Genomic DNA, 18,927 nt, shown 5'->3' with positions numbered 1-18,927 from the left:
CTGAACCTGCTCCTCCCAAGCCACAGAGGCAGCCTGGGCCCTGGCAGCCCCCAGCACAAGGAGGAACTGCTCCCTCGGGGCTCACAGCCAAGGAAGAGCGGGAGTTCCAGGCTCCATGAGCTTGGGGCACAACAGGCAGTGTAGGAGACACAGCACCCTGCACGCTTATGCATGGTGCCCGTGCAGCACTCAAACCCAAATGACAACAGTAAAAAACTCAGTTTATTTCTCTATAAAGGCAGAGCTTTCCTTTAAAAACCAGGCCATTCCACTTGTGAGAGGGTATGGGGCTGAAGAGCAGGGGCAAGGCCTTCATCAGGCACTGCTCCAGGCCAAGAGCTGTTGCTCCCTGAGGGTCACAGTGCCTGTGTCAGGCAGGCTCAGAGCAGGCAGGGTGGTCCTGCACGGCCTGGCAGGAGCAGAGCGAGCAGCGCGGGACCCCGGCCCGGGCTGGGAGCAGCTGCAGCTGCAGGTGGCTCATGCAGGGGCGCAGCACAGGAGCAGTGCTGCAGCCTGAGCCCCGTGCCGGGTGGCAGTGCCAGGGCAGCGGCGGGCACTGGCTGGCCCAGGTGCAGGCACAGGGTGAATCCTGAGTGGCTGGTCCATTGTTGCAGAGATTTGGCTTAGCCCAGGGCAGTCTTGGGGCCAGTGCTGGGGGAGTCCCCAGCCCCTCCCAGCACCATCCAGCTGTCCGGGGGTGGCCCCAGGCGGTAGCACAGTAGCTGTGCTGTAGGAGAGCTTGATGGGGGCACAAGAGGTATTAGTTCTGAAAAGTGAGAGAAGGGAAGACATGGACCATAAGGTGTATGGCTGGGAGCCCAGCACAGCCTCTGAGGGGAAGCAGATGTTCCCGGGTGTGCATCAGCCCCCCCTTGCCTTACAGAGGACATGTTGGGGAATGAGCCAATGCAGCACTGAAGAAACTTACCTGCTGGGCTGTGGGCTCCCCTCCCCAGCTCCTCCATGCTGCTTTAGAAGAGAACACAGCATCCATCACACCCCAAGCACGGCCTCCTGAGAGCCACGGCATGCTCATGACCCTGTCGTGCAGGAATGGCACAGCAGCAGCAGTGCAGAAGGCCCTAAGCTCCCTTGCTACCAAATCCTCTTCCCAAGCCAGCCTGTCCCCAGATTGCAAAGCTGCATCTCCTTCCTATCAGGAGCCCCATGTCCAAAGGGGGGTGCTTCACTGGGCTCCAGCCTGAGCACACACTGGTTCCCAGGTGACACAGGCTCAACCCAAGCTGGGTGCCCAATGCCAGGGAGAACAGCCATGATGCAACCACTGCACCACCTGCACTTCTGCACACCTGCAGGTTGATCCTCTGCTGCTGAACTGTTCCATCAGCTCCTCCCCAGCACACAAGTGGTGACAGTCACCATCAAGCTCAGTCCACAGCCCTAGTCCACGCAGAAACCAGCATGACCAGGCACTCCATCCAAGACAACTGAGTCCCACGTGAGAGGCATGTCTGGACAGGCTGGCCTCAGCAAAGACTGGCAGAAACAGAGTAAGAAACATTTCTAGGTGCATCCTGGGAGTCAGCATCTGTCCCCCATATCTCTGCTGCAAAAGCTGGACTGCATGCTCTGCTCCTTGAGCACTTGACCTTTTGTCCACTTGAGCTCTCAGCTGATGGAAGCAGACAAACACCAGGAAGTTTCCCCCTTGGTTCCATGCAGCTCTCCTCCATGATCCCACCATGCCCATGGCCCAAGCAACTCCCTTGCATGGGGCACAGAGAAGGAAACAAGACAGGGTTCATCAGAGAGATCCCTGAGTACAAGCAGCAGCTCACCACCTACCCAGATAAGGTCTGACTGACATTATCATCTTCCTCCTCCTCCTCCTCCTCCTCCTCCTGGCAAGCAAACAAACAAAAACCCACCATGACATCTAATCGTGTGGGCAGGCCTCTGCCAGGAGCAAGGCTTCACAAGACATTTACAAAGGTTTCCAACAAGCATTGGGGAAATTTAGAGTGCTGGGCTGCCAGATCCCTCTGAGCTTGGCACACAGGCCACAGCTCGACCCATGTCCCCTGCAGGTGCAAAGCCCCAAACATAAGCTGTGAGCATGGAGCACACTTAGAGAGATAATGACCCAGTGCACCTCTGCCCTGGGACAGTGGTGGGTGGGCACACCCTGCAGCTGGAGGGGAGGCAGAGACTACCAGGAGCACGCTGCACACAGGTACAACCCCAAGCACTGCCAGGCTGGACTCACACTGGAAGCATGAGGCCAAGGACCAAGCACCCAGAAGGTGTCCCAGACAGGGACACAGTGAGAGCAGTGTGACAATGCTCCGAGTGCTGTGGCCATGCAGGAGGTGCAGTGCAGATGGGCTGAGCTGAGCCTCAGTGCTGGCTGGCAGGATGATGGCCCAAGGTCCTCTCCTTCAGAGGCAGCTCTCACCCCAGCATGAAACCAGGTGTGCAGCCCAGGTCCCTCAGTGACGGGGCCAGCAGAGCAGGGCTGAGGCTGCAGCAGTGCTGGGCCTGACAGCAGAGCTCCTGGAGCACAGACACCAAGGACTGCACCCGCTGTGTGAGCCACACAGCACGGTGCATCTCCTCACACCAGGCTGCCATGGGGCTGTGCAGGGTTAGCTGGGCTCTGGGAGGACAGCAGCAGGGAGCTGCAGAGGTCACTCTGTCCCTGCCCTAATTCCAGACAGCCCTGGGCATGGGCCTGACTCGCTCATACTGTACCCCAAACTGCTGTGTGAAGGGAGCACTCCCTGGGGGGGCTGGCTCACGGGCTCTGCCGGGCTCACTGCTCTCCAAGACACATGAAGGGTGAAGGGGCTGATCCTGCCTAGAGCCTGGGACAGGGCAAAAGCAGCAGAGTTAGTGCCTGCAACCTGCAGAAAGCCCAGCTGGGAATGCACAGGCAAGATTGTGGGAGAGGAGCAGGGAATCTCTGCTATGCTGACAGGAAGGTGCAAACACGGGAGAGGGGTCAGTGCTCATGGGCAGGTACCACCAGGCCCTGAGCTGGGCTACAGCTCAGGCAATGCACAGCAGTTCAGCAGAGAAAGCAGGTACACCTCCCGCCCCAGCCAGAGATGGGGGAGTGGCAAAGAACACAACCATGAGGACAACACTCTCCCTGCCTGGTGTGTTTCACCAGCCAGGCAGCAAGCCATGAGTCCCCCAAGAGGGGATTCCACACAGCCCAGGACAGGGTCCCACTCCAGAGACACTGATTCCAGAGCTATGCAGAGAGATACATCTAAAAAATTCCTCCTACCTGCATGTGCTGCTTCCCAGAGATCCAGTGCCATCTGAAAGGCCTGGGCCACAGTCAGAGTAACAGCCTGGGCCTGTGCACATGAAAGAAAGGGAATGTCTGCTTCTACCTGAGCCCTCAATCCAGGATAACCCCACTGCCATGAAATCTGAGACCTCCCCAGCACCCCTTGCTGCCTTTCTCTGCAGAACACACAGATGGAAGGCCAGAGCTGAGTTCTGTGTCTGTCTGCCTCTGGGGGCCAGCCACCCCAAAGAGCAGATCCTCAGGAGCTGGGAGGAACCCCCCTTTGCTCACTCCCTGCCTGTGCAGCACACTTGCTCCCCAGCTCCAAATCCAGCTGAGGTTCACAGAGGTAATGGCCTTCTCTCACTGAAGGGAAAGAAAGCAGGCCCTTGCTCCCACCCATACCTTGCAGAGCCAAGAGCAGAAGGCAAGTGCTTACAATCTTCTTCTTGGGTGAGAGGAAGGCGTGGCACTCCAGTGCCCCGCTCTCCTGGCTCTGGGCAACGTAAGCAAAGACTTTGTTCTGCAGCTTGTCTGTTGTGCAGTAGGAGATCCTGTGGGCAGAGAGGAGCTGTCAGCACAATCCAGGATATCGGCATGGGACTTCTGCTGGACTCCCAGCACATCAGCAAGCACTGCTGACAACCTGAGGCTTTCACCTGCCTGAGCTGACCAGGCAGCCCAAACCCCCAGCGAGGGCCAGAGGCTGCCTGGTACCTGCAGTAACTAAGAGATCACTGCATCCATAGGCACTCCCTCCTGTGCCATCCAGAGAGTCTTGTAGTTTTCTGATGGCCAGCTCAACCCAGTGTGTGAACTCAAGCACTGGGACAAGAGGAGCACAGAAGGGTGGGTGATTGCCTCCAAGGACACAGCTGGAGGTCAGCCAGAGGGATAGTGTGACCTGGCACATCAGCTCTGGTGCTTAGACTTACATTTTGCAGCAAAGAGATGTCCTCTCTCTGCTTCCCATCCAGCCACCAGACTGCACACTTAAGTGCCCTCATACCCAGCACCCACAGACATCCAACCAAAGGACAAGGGGCAGGAAGAGAAATCAACATCAACTCTCACACTAACTGCCTTTAGCCCACTCAAGTAAGCTGCAGTTTCTGGCACCCTGCAGCCAGAAGGGTGTTCCCATGGCAGTGGAGACAGGCATGCACTCCTGCCCTAACTCTGGGGCTTTCCAGAGCCTCAAAATCCTGCTGAATGTCAGACGAGACAAGCAGGGAACAGGGAGGTGATGGATGGGCTGATGAACTTAAGGCCATCCAGGACCCTGCCTACACTCAGCCTCAGGCAGTGCTGGGAGCACAGCAGAGAGGGCACAGGCCTCAGGGAGCCCAGGAAAGACCTAAGCTTGAAGGTACTGCTGACAGAAGGCTCGCCCTCCCTGGCTGCTCAAATTCCCATCAGTCCAGCTGGCTGCTGGGGAACACCCAGCCCACACCCACAACATGCCCACCTGTAGATGGAGATGTTCTCCACCATCTCCTTAGTGTCTGCATCCTGCAGTGAGATGCCCCTTGGAGACACTGTCAGAATCACCTTCTGAAACTTGCGAGCTCCAACCCGTGCCTGGCAGTGGAAAAACACCAGCAATCTCTCTGCAAACCTGGCAAGGGTCTTCACCTCACCGCCCTGCTGGAAGGAGCCCTGCAGACTCTGTACAGCATCACCCACTTGGATACTTGCTGCAAAGGCTCCTGCTGTGAGGATGGGACAGCAAAGCCTGGCCATCAGGCATGCCCTGCACAGAACACTCTTCAAATCTGTTCACACTCCTGTCCCACAGACAGGAAGGGGCAGAGCCCACCCCTCCCAGTACTTCACCCTCCTCTCCGTGCTATGGCAGGCACAGCTCTGCTCCCAGCCAGGTTCAGGTGTGGGAGCAGGGGGCTGGGGCTGTCCAGCAGGAAGACAGCACACAGGTAGACACCAGTAGCCTCCTGCACACCACCCTCCTCTTGGAAAGGGCACAGTGCCCCACTGGAACTCAGGGCTAGGACACAGGCACTTCCTGGAGGGCAGGGGCTGGGCTCTGACCCCAGCACCCGAGGGCCCCAGGACTGCCTCTCACCGTGGCCACGATCCTGCGGATGGCAGCAGCAGCCATGTCTTCTCCTTTTGGCTTTTCCACCAGAGTCATGCCCAGATACTTGAGGGTGAAGCACATCCCCTCAAGCAGTGGCTCCTGCATATCAGCCCAGCTCTCAGGAAGCTCTGCAAAGACAAAAGCCCTTAGAAGCCATGTGCCAGCAGCCCCACAGCTAGTCCTGCAGAGCCACCCCACCCATGGCTCCCAGCAGCAGTGTTGCTCCCTGTCCCCAGCAGGACACTCCTGGCTCTGTGACACTCTCATAACAGGAACAGGAGTGGGCAGCTCACCCTCTAGCCCTGGAAGCCCAAGCTGTGTCAGCACAGACAGCTCCTGCATATCTGCACAGGGCTGAGGATGCTGCAGCCCTCATTGCTGTCTGCAGAAACCTTGCGTTCCTGGGTCTCATCTGCTCATCTGTTTCATTACAAACAAAATGTTCTGTGTAGTGCATTCATCTCAGCCACCTGAGCTGTTGGCACACCTGAAGAGCAGCAGCATTCACTGCCACGCTCAGCTCAAATTCCCCAGACTGGCCCAGTGTAAGCAAAGCCAAACCCCTTCGCATCTCATCTCCAGCAGCAGGCTGCCTGGGCAGGGGCAGCTTAGTCAGCACTTGTGATCCAAGCTGAGGTGACTGGGAAGTAATTGCACCACAGAGATGCTTTGTTAAGGAAGAGATGGGAATTGCCAAGGTATGTACTGCTCACACGAAGCTAATGCTTTTCAGGGTTATTTTCACCTCTTCCCTGGGATTTGCTCCCTGAACATTACTGGCACACTTGCAGAAGGGTCTAACTCATAATTGGAATAATCTGAACCCACAGGGAAATCAGGAGACCTTATTTGCACAGCATACTCTTGCACAAGTGACAGCTGTCAGGGAGGCTGCCTGGCATCATGCAGGTAGCAGTGACCTCCACCCTGGGCAGCGGAACCCTGTGTGACTCCAGACTCTGAGGACAGTCCGTGTACACCAGGGCTGCCAGGGCAAGTGCTGGTGCTGCAGCAAAGCCTTGGGCAGCTGACTGAGAACAGACAGACGTGGCTCTCCTGTGCCACAGGGTGCCCGCGGGGTCATGAAATCATGGTGCAGTCTGGATGGGAAAGGACCCTGAGGCTCATCCAGTTTTACTCCCGCGGGCAAGGACAGCTTACTCCAGAGCGGGCTGCTCCAAGCCGCGTCCAGCCCAGCCCCAAACGCCGCCAGGGCTGTGTCCGCGGTCCCGGAGCCTGCCGGGCCGCGGGCAGCACGGGCTGGCCCGGCACACTCACGGAGCACCGGGCGCGGCAGCCCCAGGGGCCCGAGGAGCGGTGCAGCGTGCTCCAGCGCCTGGCACGGGCGGCCTCGAGCCACAGGCGGGGCAGGAGGCGACAGCCCGGGCGGCGGGACAGGGAGGGCCGGGCGAGAAGCGGCAGCGCCCGGCCGGCAGCGCCCCGGCCCCTTCGGCCCGACCCCTTCACCTCCCTAGCCCGGCTCCCCCACGGCCGCTGCCGCCCCCCAGGCCCGCAGCCTGCCCGGCAGCAGGAGCGGCCGGACCCCGGCTGCGCCGAGCTGCGGGCTCCGCGCCCGGAGCGACGCCGGCCCCGACCCTCGCTCCCTCCGCACTCACTGCGCCGCCGGCGGAGCCCCAGGCCGTGCCGGGCGAGGCGCGGGCTCCGCAGCACGGCGCGCCCCGCCGCGCGCAGCGCCTCCATAGCGCAGCGGGATCGAGCCAGCCGAGCCGATCGGTCCCCGCACTGCACCGGGGCCGCCGGTCCCGCGGGCTCGACGCGCTCGCGTCAGCGCGGCGGAGGCGACGGCGTTGCCGCGGCAGCGGGGGCGGGGCGAGGCGGGCGGCGGCGGCGGCGGCGCGGCCTGTGGGACCATCCCGGCCCCGTGGGGTCATCCCGGGCCCGGGCCCGGCGTGGGGAGCGATGCAGCTGCGCCATGTGCGGACCCTGCTGGCCCCGCAGGTCGGGCCGGGCTGGGGGGGATCGGGGAGCGGCCGGGCCGGGCCGGGCCGGGCTGGGGAGGGGAGGGCGGCCCTTACCGGGCTGGGGCGCGTAGCGGCGATGCTGGGGCTGTAGTGTGACCGCTGAGCCGTGTGTGCCCAGCCCCTGAGCTGCGTGTGCCCGCTGGGGATTGCTGTGTGCCCGCTGGGATTGCTGTGTGCCCGCTGGGATTGCTGTGTGCCCGCTGGGATTGCTGTGTGCCTAGCCCCTGAGCTGTGTGTGCCCCCTGAGCTGTGTGTGTGCCCCCTGAGCTGTGTGTGTGCCCCTGAGCTGTGTGTGCCCCCTGAGCCGTGTGCCCCCTGAGCTGTGTGCCCGCTGAGCTGTGTGTGTGCCCGCTGAGCTGTGTGTGCCCCCTGAGCTGTGTGTGCCCCTGAGCTGTGTGCCCCCTGAGCTGTGTGTGCCCCTGAGCTGTGTGCCCCCTGAGCCGTGTGCCCCCTGAGCCGTGTGTGTGCCCCTGAGCTGTGTGTGCCCCCTGAGCTGTGTGTGCCCCTGAGCTGTGTGTGCCCCCTGAGCCGTGTGCCCCCTGAGCTGTGTGTGCCCCCTGAGCTGTGTGTGCCCCTGAGCTGTGTGTGCCCCCTGAGCTGTGTGTGCCCACTGAGCTGTGTGTGCCCCCTGAGCTGTGTGTGCCCGCTGAGCCGTGTGTGCCCGCTGAGCCGTGTGTGCCCCCTGAGCCGTGTGTGCCCCCTGAGCCGTGTGTGCCCCCTGAGCCGTGTGCCCCCTGAGCTGTGTGCCCCCTGAGCTGTGTGTGCCCCCTGAGCCGTGTGTGCCCGCTGAGCTGTGTGTGCCCCTGAGCTGTGTGTGCCCCCTGAGCCGTGTGCCCCCTGAGCTGTGTGTGCCCCCTGAGCTGTGTGTGCCCCCTGAGCTGTGTGTGCCCCCTGAGCCGTGTGCCCCCTGAGCTGTGTGTGCCCCCTGAGCCGTGTGCCCCCTGAGCTGTGTGTGTGCCCCCTGAACTGTGTGTGCCCCTGAGCTGTGTGTGCCCGCTGAGCCGTGTGCCTGCTGAGCCGTGTGTGCCCCCTGAGCCGTGTGCCCCCTGAGCTGTGTGTGCCCGCTGAGCCGTGTGTGCCCCCTGAGCCGTGTGCCCCCTGAGCCGTGTGCCCCCTGAGCTGTGTGTGCCCCCTGAGCTGTGTGTGCCCGCTGAGCCGTGTGCCCGCAGGACGGCACGGCGCGGGTCACCTGCATGGCCTGGTCCAGCAGCAGTGCCCGTTTCGCCGTGTGCACGGCGGAGCGCGTGGTGCTGCTCTACGACGAGCAGGGCGAGCGGCGGGACAAGTTCTCCACCAAACCGGCGGATGCCAAGGTGAGCCGGGGCACGGGCGCGGGCGCCGGGACGCGCGGCATTCCCAGCGTCACACTGCCCTCTCTGCAGTACGGCAGGAAGAGCTACGCGGTGAAAGGCATGGCCTTCTCTCCAGACTCCACCAAACTGGCCATCGGGCAGACGGACAACGTTGTCTACGTGTACAGGATCGGCGAGGAGTGGTGAGTGCGCGCTGGGACCGGCGCGCTCTGTTCTGCCGTGGCCCCTTAGCCCTGGCACACCCGGCAGTGCTCATTGCCCGACCTGCAGGGAGTCCCACGGGTGGCCTGGGGAGCAGCAGCTGAGGTGTCCTCGGGAGCCCGGGCTGTGCATGCAGCTAGCTGGAGCCTGTGTTTGCATCCTCCAGTTGTGGAGCCATGGCACACACCTGCCCGCTGCAGCCTCATTTGTTGCCAGAAGTTGTGCTAATGGCACTAAGAAAGGCAGTTCACCAGAATTTTGGAAGCTCAGAAGCTGGGGGTCGTTTTGATTTTTTCCTAAACTCGTGATAGACTAGCAGCACACAAAACTTCAGGGGTCTGTGTTTTGCAATATCAAACCAGACTGCTTATAACCTGTAAGGTGACCAGAATGTGTAGTGTTGCTGATAGTAATTTTTGTTTATATTTTTCTTCAGGGGTGACAAGAAGGTGATATGCAACAAATTCATCCAAACGGTGAGACCCAGACTGCTGTTTGACTCCATTTTCTCTAGCATATGTAGGAAATGACAATGAGAGGTCTGCTCATGCTCGCTGGTGTACTTGGCCAAACTGTACTTGACCTTTAAAGATCCTGAGAGAATCTCTGAATTCTGAGGCACATATTGCTCATCAAGCTTCAGAGGTGTCCTAGTGCCCGGGTAGAACAGAGTAAATTGTTGAATGATCAGTACAATTGCTTACAAAATTTTATGGACTACTTTAGGCATCAGTGGACAGTCCATTTTAAGGGAATTGAAAGGGAAACTATGAGACACTCACAGCCCAACTATTTTTTACACATTTGCCACTCTGAACTCCAAGATGCCTTATTAAACAAAACATAAATTGTGCAGAATCCAAACTGTGCGATTTCCACATGCTCAGTTGCCGCAGGTTTGTGATTTCTGTCAGATCTGCTCCTTGGCCACCTTTGTGTTCTGCTGCTCTGGCTCTGCCAGCCTGTGTCAGAGAGCAGTCTGCCCAGTAGGTGTTTGCCAAGGCTTGCCCTGAGATCTGTCTGGGAAAGCCAGAGGTTATGAATTCCTTGCACAGAAAGCCATCAGAGTGAGAAAATATAGTGCACTGACTACTTCTGCCTTTGGAGGCAAAAGTCCAGCAGATGCCCCAGGCTATTCAGGCAAGTGCCATCAGCCCATGTTCTCTGTGTCTGAGGAATCTTCCCTCGTGTCCAAATCCCCAGAAGACGTAGACAGAGGTGCTCCTGCTGGAGTTGCTGGAGTCTGTGTGCCAGGCTTTCTGAGGCTGTGTCTCAGGTGAAGGGCAGCCTCAGCCTCTGGATTGAAAGCTCACATCTGGCCATGGCCAGGCACTCCAGGGAGCCCAGGGAGTTCTGTGTCTCTGCAGGAAAGCTGCTGGTCAGCCCCTGTTTCTCTGTGGTTGAGCTCATGTGCTGAGTGGCTGTGGGAATAGAGTGTCATGGGGAGAAGAGAGCAGCAGGGGCTTGGTGTGCATTTGTCCCTTTCCTCATCAGGGTGGCTGTCCCAGCTGTGGCACCTTTAGCCTTCCTGGAGAGCTCTTTCTTTGTGTGCTGCTTGCAGCCTGTCCCTCCAGCTGCCAGCCTGCTGGGGGCCTGCTCGCCTCTCACGAGTTTAGATGCTGTGCATGGCACATGAACAGATTTTTGTATTTTTAATGTAGAAATTCTGTAATTTTTTCACTCATTCTCTCATTTTCCCATGCCTTTTCTACCATTTGTAACACAATAAATACTTTCTTTTTTCTGGCACTGTATGTCTGGAATTATACCACTGTGTTTGGCTTTCTCCTGTAACTACATATTGTTGTTTACAAATTTTTGAGATGTTCAGTCAGTATGAGAGATCATTTATAGATCTCCCTTTCTCTCTCCTGCCACTGGGCCCTCTTAGACACACAGTGACCACGGTGTGTGGTCACACTGGCAAGCCAAGCCTCCTGCTGAGGGCCAGGGGGACAAACAATGGGCACATCACCACTGTGTGAGGCTTGTTCCCAAGCTTTTCTTGTCTTAGAGTGGAAAACAAGAGTCTGACAGATAGTAAGGGAAACACAAATTCCTGGGAAACAGGTGTAATGGAAATGGGTCTTAGTCATTGGTTGGACATTTAAATTATGAACAGTTTGGTTCCCTTTGGACATTTTGTTGTCTCATTGTAGCTGTGTTTGCTGACATGAATGATCAGAGCAGGGATGGAAGATAAGATGAAGAAATGAGGGTGTATATGTATCTTAAGCAGTCTCACATGCTTAAAATGGGAGAGAGAGACAGTGAGGCTGGTGCTGGAGGCACAGTGCCAAGCACCAGCCTTCTTACTGCCTACAATTCTGCAGGGTAGGTGTGAAGTGCTTTCATAAACTTTCTTGGTCCTCTCTTACAGTTGGGTTTTGTGGTCAGCTTTATTCATTCTGGCCCCACCTCAGATTTTGAGAATACCTTTGGTTTGGATTTAATGAACCTGTTTCTGCCTGACCTACTTGATAGCATCTAATAACTGTCTTATACATCAATGAAAAATTAAAGACTATTTTTTATCCACCAAATAGAGATCCAACAGACAAATATTCTCTTAGCTAATAGAGAAGTTGTCACAGTGAAATTATTTTTATATTGTATACTTGTTGCAAAAAGCCTTTTAAAACAGCCATGATTTTGTGCATTCACCTATAGCATGTGGCAAGCCAAGCACCTGCTCAGTAATACTCTCAAAAGGGCTCCAAACTGAACACATCTGTGGAACTTTGTTGCCCTCCCATTGTCCTCCTGAGCTCAATTTGCCCCAGCTCACTGTTACCTGTTACAGGCTTCAGCATGGAGTAAGTCCAATATCTTCAACTGCTTGTCCAGTTTCCTCAGCTTTGTCCAGCAAAGAACACTGGACAAAATGTTTGCCTATCCAGTATCTTCAGCTACAGTAAGGCCTGTCCAAATGCCTCATCTCTCCTGCCTGAGTAGTGTCTGTTCATGAGCTGATTTATGTGGCAATGGGGCAGGAAGCTGAGTAGGGTGGAGTTCTTACCTCTCTTTTTACCTCCTCCTTTGCAGAGTGCTGTGACCTGCTTATTGTGGCCAGCAGAGAATGTCATTGTCTTTGGTCTTGCTGAAGGAAAGGTAGAGAAACTTGTTACTTGAATGACTTTCTTTGCCTTGCTGGGTCTGCAAGGGGCTGGGCTGGGAGGTAAGAGCCATCACTGGGTGCCACAGTGAGAGCAACAGAGGGGTTGCACTGTGGACTTGAATGTTCTGGTTCCCAGTTAGTTCCTGGAGGTTCTACTGGATCTTTTGGATCTTTCTCCAAACCTATGTGGAAATGTGACTCCAACTTCTCCACTTCTATAACCTACTGGAAGCAATGAGCTTCCTGTGATTCCTTACCCTGGTAGTGAGCTGGGAAACCTCTAGGAATGTCACACTGGGGGAGGTCCACATTCTACAGACAAAAGCAACACTGATCATTTTCTGTTTCTCAGGTTCGTTTAGCAAACACAAAGAACAACAAGTCTTCCACCATTTATGGGACAGATTCCTACGTGGTCTCACTGACTTCCAAGTGAGTATGGCATTGCTTTGGCCTGCCCTGCTTTGGCTCAGTCTCACCTGCTGCTGGCTTGGCATAACAGGCCAGTGTGGCAGCTTGCCAGTGTCCTTTTGCTGTCACTTACTTGTCAAGATAATGACATACTGTGCTGTCCAGAAGGAATTCCTTCCCAAAATCTGGTACCTGGCTGTGCCACATGGGCAGTCTGGTTGTTCTTCAAACACAGCTGAGGGTGAATGTCTCCACGAGCTTACTTACATACATCAATGTATTTGAGTATGTGACTTTATAAGGATTACATTTGTCAGCTTCATCTAACTAATAACTAAAATTATTTGTGTTTAAGGGATAAGAAAAGTAAGAACATTCTGCCAGATAAAGCCTTTGACAAGGCTGTAATTAGGAAAATAACCATAAAGTGCAATTTAAAATTATTTTCATTAATAAGATTTCATTTTAACTACTTCAGTATTCTTTACCTAAAAATTTAGATGTGTCATGGTCCTAGGAGTGGAATTTTCACTGTCATTCTGGTGACAGATGCATGACTTCTGGATTGCTGTGGTGTTTGTAGAATTTGTATTCTGTTCTTGAATCTTCTAATCTTCATTAAAAAGTGTTTCTCTGGGTACATGATTTTCAGCCTGTTTCTTCTTCTTTGCTCTCTTCTCCCTGCTTATGTCCAGAATTACCAGACATCAATGCTATTAAGAATGGACTTAGGCCTGGAGTTTTTGCCCAGGTGTGTTTTGCCTACATTGTGTTTCTCTTGGGGATTCCCAGTATCATAATACCCAGCCTGACTTCTGGAACAATTCCAGTGCAAGAGCTGTTTGATACACATTGCTGTAAGCACATGTGAACAGAGTCATTATTCCACTGAAGGTCACTTAGCTTCTGGGTTTTAGTACAGAAAATACAGGAATTTGTTTATTGTGACATTACACTATGAAGACATTGAGCTGGTCACTCTCCTTTCCACTCTGGGTTCTTTTGTCTGTTTTCTTTTTACAGACACTGGCACAGGTACTCAATATTTTTCTTGTCTTTGGGGAATGTGCATTTGATGAGGAACATCAACCATGACCGTGGGAGTGGCTGCTCTGGGCAGGGATATGAGGATACAGGTGCAAGTTTTGCAGTAGCACTGCATCATCCTGTCTGTGTTTTTCTGCAGTGTGTCGGGGCGGGGAATCCTGTCTGGCCATGCAGATGGAACCATAGTGCGCTTCTTCTTCGATGATGAGGGCTCAGGTGAATCACAGGTATCAGAGATCCTTCTTCAGTCAGCAGCATCCTATTTGCACAGCCTGCTTCCCAGCTCCAGAACTCTGGAAAGGGATCAGGCTGTGGAGGGAGTGGAAGTCTGGAGAGGAGCTGCAGGCTGTGCTTGCTAGCAAAGGTTTTGGGAAGCATCAAAGGAGGCAGAACAGTGACTAGATGCTTTGGAATACACTGAGGGCAATGGTAAGGGGAGACTTCATGTTTTTGTGTATGAGGCATAAGGCTCTTCAGGTGTCTGGAAAGATCTGATATTTAAGTGTCCAGGAGAACGATGCTCAAAGAGGTAGGATTCCATGGAGTGGCTACTGTTGTCTCCACACTAAGTAGTGTGTAGTTACTACAGCTAATGTAGAATCTCTGGGTCACATTTTGTGCTTGGACACCCAGCATTTCTCCTGAGCCCCCCACTCCTCTGTGCCAGGAGTCTCTCTGTTCTTCAAGCTGTGGTGTAGGGGGTGCTGCTCTCAGGTCTTGTGTCTCCAGCTGAAGTTTGAGCATGGATGCTCTCTGCCATGATGAAGGTCCATGTATATTCTGCTGTGTTGGGAGTTCAATCTCAGTCTAGTTAATGGTATCAGTCTTAGTGGTGTTAGAATTCTTCTCACATAGTTAAATGAATGTAACAGTGGATACGTCTCTCAGTTCTGGTTTCTGTCTTCCTACAGACTAGGCAGGCAGACAAAGCTGCCCCTGTGAACTGGGCTTTGCAGAAGGTCCCATACTGGTCCCACTGGGATAGCTGGGCACAGAGGCCAGCTGGGAGAAGGGGCCATTCACGTGTTCAGGGTGTTCTTGTCTGTTGTAGGGTAAGCTGGCAGTGCATCCCTGTCCTCCTTATGCCCTCGCCTGGGCTTCCAACAGCATAGTGGCTGCAGGCTGTGACAAGAAGATTGTGGCTTATGGGAAGGAAGGCAGCGTGATCCAAACCTTTGACTACAGCCGGGACTCATCAGAGAAGGAATTCACCACAGCAGCCACCAGTCCCAGCGGCCAGTCCATTGTTATTGGCAGCTATGACAGGTACCCTGTACCCGGGAGAATTCTCCTCTGCTAGTCCTTCCTCTGTCACCGTGCACATTGTTAATGTCTCTGTGTGCTGTGTCCCAGGTTACGGGTGCTGAACTGGAGCCCGCGCCGCAGTGCCTGGGAGGAAGGCAGGCCCAAAGCAATGGCTCAGCTCTACACCATCACTGCTCTGGCCTGGAAGAGGGATGGCTCGAGGATCTGCGCGGTTCGTACCGGGCAGCCGAGCCCTCTCAGCCCCACAGGACAAATGGGAGCACGTGGGAGCACGTGGGAGCAGAGCAGTGTGCTCAGGGAGCCTTGCACAAGGTCACACTGATCACTGTCACCAGGGGTGCTGAGCCCTCAGACCCACACCAGGGTGTTTGTGCATGGCAGCAGAGCAGTGTGCTCAGGGAGCCTTGCACGGGGTCACACTGCTGTGGTCACACTGGTCACTGTCACCAGGGGTGCTGAGCCCTCACAGCCACACCAGGACAATGGGAGCACATGGGAGCAGAGCAGTGTGCTCAGGGAGCCTTGCACAGGGTCACACTGACATGGTCACACTGGTCACTGTCACCAGGGTGCTGAGCAGATGTTGGGGCCAGGACCTTGCACAGGGACTCGTGCTGTGGCTGGGTGTGCAGGTGAAGCTGTGGAGCCTTGTGGCTGTTGGTATGATGGCTCAGTGGCTGCAGCAGCCCTTCTCTTTCCTCAGAAGCTTGGTGAGGTCAGCACGGCTTCTCCAGAGTCTCAGGAGCACTCTTTCCTCTGGGCACCTGTGAGAAGCAGCATACAAACTCTCCTGTTAATTACACTCTGTGTTTCGCTGCTCTGTGTTTTCAGTTCTCTTTCTTCTGCCTTCAGCCATCAACCTTCATCTGCCTTTCTCTAAAGTCAAATAATTCTTTAAACCTCTTTAAATTCTCTTTCTGCATATTTTCTGTAGTAAGTTGACTAACTCAAAACACTTAAAATCCTTGGAATATTTTCAGACCAAGAATTACTGAACATGTGAACAAATATTTTCAGAGAAGGGGAAGGGACTAAGGGATAGAAGATCAGTGGAAAGAATGGGGAATGTTATAAAAAAGGAAATAAAGGTGAAAGGATTCTTCTGGAAGGGAGGAGAGATTAGGAGGCTGGGAGAGGGAGAAGTGGGAAACTGAGAAAAATAATGGGGAAGATGAGGATAAAGGTGGTTTTTAACCCTGCCTCCTCCATCCCAGATCCATGTCAGCATTGGATAATCTCCATTTTTCTGAGGATGGCTGCACCTTTCTGTTGTTTAAAGAAAGTCAAAATAGGGCTGGTTCCCCTGCGTGGGGTGCTTGAACCTTGTTTTCCAGAACAGCTGGGAGTGGTGTTTGTGTTGGCCTCTGATCCCCTTCATGTGAGCAGGGTCTGGAATGTCTCTCCTTAGGGTTCACTGACCACAGGATGTGTTCTTGCCCCAGGGTACGCTGTGTGGAGGAGTTGAACAGTTTGACTGCTGCCTTCGCAGAACCATTTACAAAAATAAATTTGAAATTACATATGTGGGACCAAGCCAGGTAAGAGAATATCTAATGAGGTATGAAATTCCTGATGGAAATGGGATGTTTACCACAACTAGACATGTTTGGAGTTCTGTACCTGTGGTTTGTTCATATTAGCTTGTGGAGAAAAGCACAGGGGATGTGCCAGGGACAGGGCTAAGGTTGGGTGAGAATTGGCTCCATGATAAAGACCATGGAGTTAATTTCCTACCTTGTGAATTTCTGTGAGGTGCCTCCATGTCAAGTGCAGACTTCTGAAGTGATTAATTTTCTGCAAATTTGCCTTGTTCAGAATGTGGCACTGGGTGAGCTGGCAGGCTGGGCACCCTGTGCAGTCAGGGGGGAGACTACAGACTCTTCAAAGGGGGCTTATCCTGGGGGACCTGAGTGGATCTCCAGTTAGGCTAGTAACCTCTAAATGGCAAAAGCAAGAACCCCATATGTCTGCTACAGCTGTCACCCCAAGCAAAAGGAATGGTAGGGTTTTGTACAGAGGCAGAGGGAAATGATGTGAGGGGATATCTAGTATCTTCTGTTGCCTAATCTTCCATGGGACAAGAAGTCTGCACTGTTTCTCTGTGCATGACCTCATACTGCTTTTTCTCACTTTGTCTAGGCCATTGTGAAGAACCTCTCAACAGGAACTCGACTTGCGTTGAAATCCCAGTATGGTTATGAGATTGATGAGGTGAAGATCCTGGGGAAGGACAGGTACCTGGTGGCCCATACCTCAGACACGTTGCTGCTGGGTGATATCAGCTCCAACAAGCTCAGTGAGGTACTGGAAAATCAGTGGCATTTCTGCAGTGTCAAGTGCTAATCTTCATAACTCAGAGGATATGATTTCTGCATGGGAACAATGCCTCGATTTTCAAAGAATCCTAGAATAATTCAGGTTGGAAGAGGCCTTGGGAGGTCTCTTACCAAACTTACTGCCCAGAGGAGGGTTGATATTAAATTCAGATGTTGTTGCTCAGGTCCCACAATTTCTCTAATCCTCTGTTCCAAAGCTTTACTGTACTCATGAAAGAAAGCCATTTTCCTAAGTCTTCTTAGTATTTCAACTGCTGTTTTAGGACTGATTTTCATCCTTTCACTCTGCATCTGCCAAAAAAATCCTGGCCTCACTGTATTAGAGGTTCCCTAAGCCTTCCCTTCTCCAAGCTGAAGAAGCCAAATTCCTTCAGCCTCTCTTCACAGTGTTAGTGCTTCACTCCCAACCATCTTGATGGCAGTGTGCTGAACTTGCTCCAGTTTATCAGTCTTTCTTGTACTTGGAAGCCCACATCTGGATATTTTGCATATATACATTCCAGATGTGAATGTACAAATCTTAGTGTGTTTAAAAAAAAACAAAATAAAAAGTCATCAGGAAACAATTCATGACTGCATCCCACAGCTTATGTCAGTGCCATTTCTGGTACCAGACAATTCACACAAAATTATCCATCCCCTGAGCCTCACCGTGCCCTGAGTGCTGAGCCCACATTCTGAGCCTGGAGAATGTGGGCAATAGTCTAATGTCTGCTAACAGCATTGCATAGGCTTCGAGGACATATTTGCTTTGTTTACAAAGGTGTCTCATATCTTTAATCAGACTGATGGTGGGCTAATCAATCTCTCTTGGAGCAGGAGCTCTGACTGGAGATTTGCACTGGAGAATGCTGATACTTGGTAATACAACTGAGAATTTGGCCAGAATAAAGCTCCTAGGTTTCTCTACATCTTACTGCACAGTTTTTCTTTGGATTGCCCAGCTGTACTCCTCAGAAAGAGCAAGGCTGTGAGATGTCCATTTGCTCTCTTGCTGTCTCACTGGAGTTCCTTTGAGGCAGTAAGTTGGAGTTCATACTCCATGAGGGAAGACGACTGCTGCAGCCTTGGCTTTCAGTTTTCTGCATCTCTGGCCACTTGTTTGGTGTTACCACAGTAATTGTTGTATTATCCAGTGCTCTACTCAAATTTCCAATCAGCTGTTCCCCCACTGGCACTATGCTGATCGGCCATTGCTAATATGACCCTAAATGAAAAAGGGTTTCAGCTACATGAGGTGAGGAGATTCTGCTCCTGCCAGTGGTAGCAGTGATTCTGTGCCTATGATTAACAGAGGCAAAGGAGCTGTTTGGGTGCTTTTTGTAATAAAGCTGTCTGGAGAAGTGGAGAAGGGCCTGTGAAGGATAGCATAGAGGGAGTACCTTGATCACATAAAGGCCTTTTGTTTGGAAGGCAGTAGTATTCTATACAAAGAGAGCTGGAGTCTGAGCTGAGCCAAAAGAAAGGAGAGGAATGTGTGGAATTTGCAATGACTGAGAATGACTGAAAACCAGTGTTGGCAGCTTAAGTGTGGAGCACAATCCCTTGAGCAGTGTAAAGCTGTCTGTTGTGGGAGCCAAAAGCTGGACAGTGGACCCCATCATGTGCAGACTGGTCCTGGTCAGCCTGTCAGCTTCACCCTGTGCCATTGCTTTGCAGGTGGCCTGGAACGGATCTGGGGGGAATGAGAAATTCTTCTTTGACAATGAGAACGTAAGTGGGATGGGACAGAATGCTCCCCATGAATGGAGTGTAAAGCTGTGTGTGCACCAGCAAGAAAAATGTCACCTGCATGTCTGCATGTCACCTGTTTCTCAGCAGTTTCATGGATTTAGCTTCTTCATGCAGATCCCAATCTGCTTCTTCCCTGTACTTGCCTTTTGCACATGTCAGGCA

The 18,927-nt window shown here is 53.7% G+C and overlaps 2 protein-coding genes across 3 annotated transcripts in view; one reads left to right on the top strand and one right to left on the bottom strand.

Moving 5' to 3' along the window:
• Nucleotides 1-204: 204 nt before the first annotated feature.
• On the bottom strand, nucleotides 205-7,133 carry LOC306798818 (low density lipoprotein receptor adapter protein 1-like). 2 transcript variants are annotated; one of them, XM_079299094.1, is made up of 9 exons: nucleotides 6,974-7,133; nucleotides 5,343-5,485; nucleotides 4,728-4,840; nucleotides 3,699-3,813; nucleotides 3,254-3,326; nucleotides 2,713-2,825; nucleotides 1,807-1,862; nucleotides 929-969; nucleotides 205-766 (listed from the first exon to the last, which is right to left on the bottom strand). In XM_079299094.1, the coding sequence occupies exons 1-9, from the start codon at nucleotides 7,056-7,058 to the stop codon at nucleotides 624-626; spliced, it is 882 nt and encodes a 293-aa protein (XP_079155220.1). In that variant the 5' UTR covers nucleotides 7,059-7,133; the 3' UTR covers nucleotides 205-623. The 2 variants fall into 2 exon arrangements, with proteins under 2 accessions (XP_079155220.1, XP_079155221.1); XM_079299095.1 differs by having other exon boundaries at nucleotides 929-966.
• Nucleotides 7,134-7,190: 57 nt separating this feature from the next.
• Nucleotides 7,191-18,927, top strand: part of IFT172 (intraflagellar transport 172) — a 40,284-nt gene continuing 28,547 nt past the window's right edge. Inside the window, exons 1-12 of the mRNA XM_079298156.1 lie at nucleotides 7,191-7,316; nucleotides 8,509-8,652; nucleotides 8,722-8,834; nucleotides 9,290-9,329; nucleotides 11,899-11,964; nucleotides 12,324-12,403; nucleotides 13,569-13,656; nucleotides 14,481-14,695; nucleotides 14,783-14,906; nucleotides 16,138-16,233; nucleotides 16,835-16,996; nucleotides 18,691-18,744. Coding sequence (XP_079154282.1) covers nucleotides 7,278-7,316; nucleotides 8,509-8,652; nucleotides 8,722-8,834; nucleotides 9,290-9,329; nucleotides 11,899-11,964; nucleotides 12,324-12,403; nucleotides 13,569-13,656; nucleotides 14,481-14,695; nucleotides 14,783-14,906; nucleotides 16,138-16,233; nucleotides 16,835-16,996; nucleotides 18,691-18,744 — 1,221 coding nt within the window. The 5' untranslated portion in view covers nucleotides 7,191-7,277. The remainder of the gene's footprint in view (nucleotides 7,317-8,508; nucleotides 8,653-8,721; nucleotides 8,835-9,289; nucleotides 9,330-11,898; nucleotides 11,965-12,323; nucleotides 12,404-13,568; nucleotides 13,657-14,480; nucleotides 14,696-14,782; nucleotides 14,907-16,137; nucleotides 16,234-16,834; nucleotides 16,997-18,690; nucleotides 18,745-18,927) is intronic.

This window comes from Erithacus rubecula (assembly GCF_903797595.1).
Source record: "Erithacus rubecula genome assembly, chromosome: 2".
Classification (NCBI taxonomy): domain Eukaryota; kingdom Metazoa; phylum Chordata; class Aves; order Passeriformes; family Muscicapidae; genus Erithacus; species Erithacus rubecula.
Note: the sequence above shows the minus strand (reverse complement) of the source record. Positions and strands in the feature narration are given on the sequence as shown.

Excerpts from the sequence above, each read along its gene's own strand:
- LOC306798818 (XM_079299094.1), bottom strand. The coding sequence starts at position 7,058 with ATGGAGGCGCTGCGCGCGGCGGGGCGCGCCGTGCTGCGGAGCCCGCGC. Across the intron at positions 3,814-4,727 it reads GAGAACATCTCCATCTACAG|GATCTCCTACTGCACAACAG; the intron begins GTGGGCATGTTG and ends CTCTGCCCACAG. Across the intron at positions 2,826-3,253 it reads CTGGGAAGCAGCACATGCAG|GCTCTAGGCAGGATCAGCCC; the intron begins GTAGGAGGAATT and ends GCCCTGTCCCAG.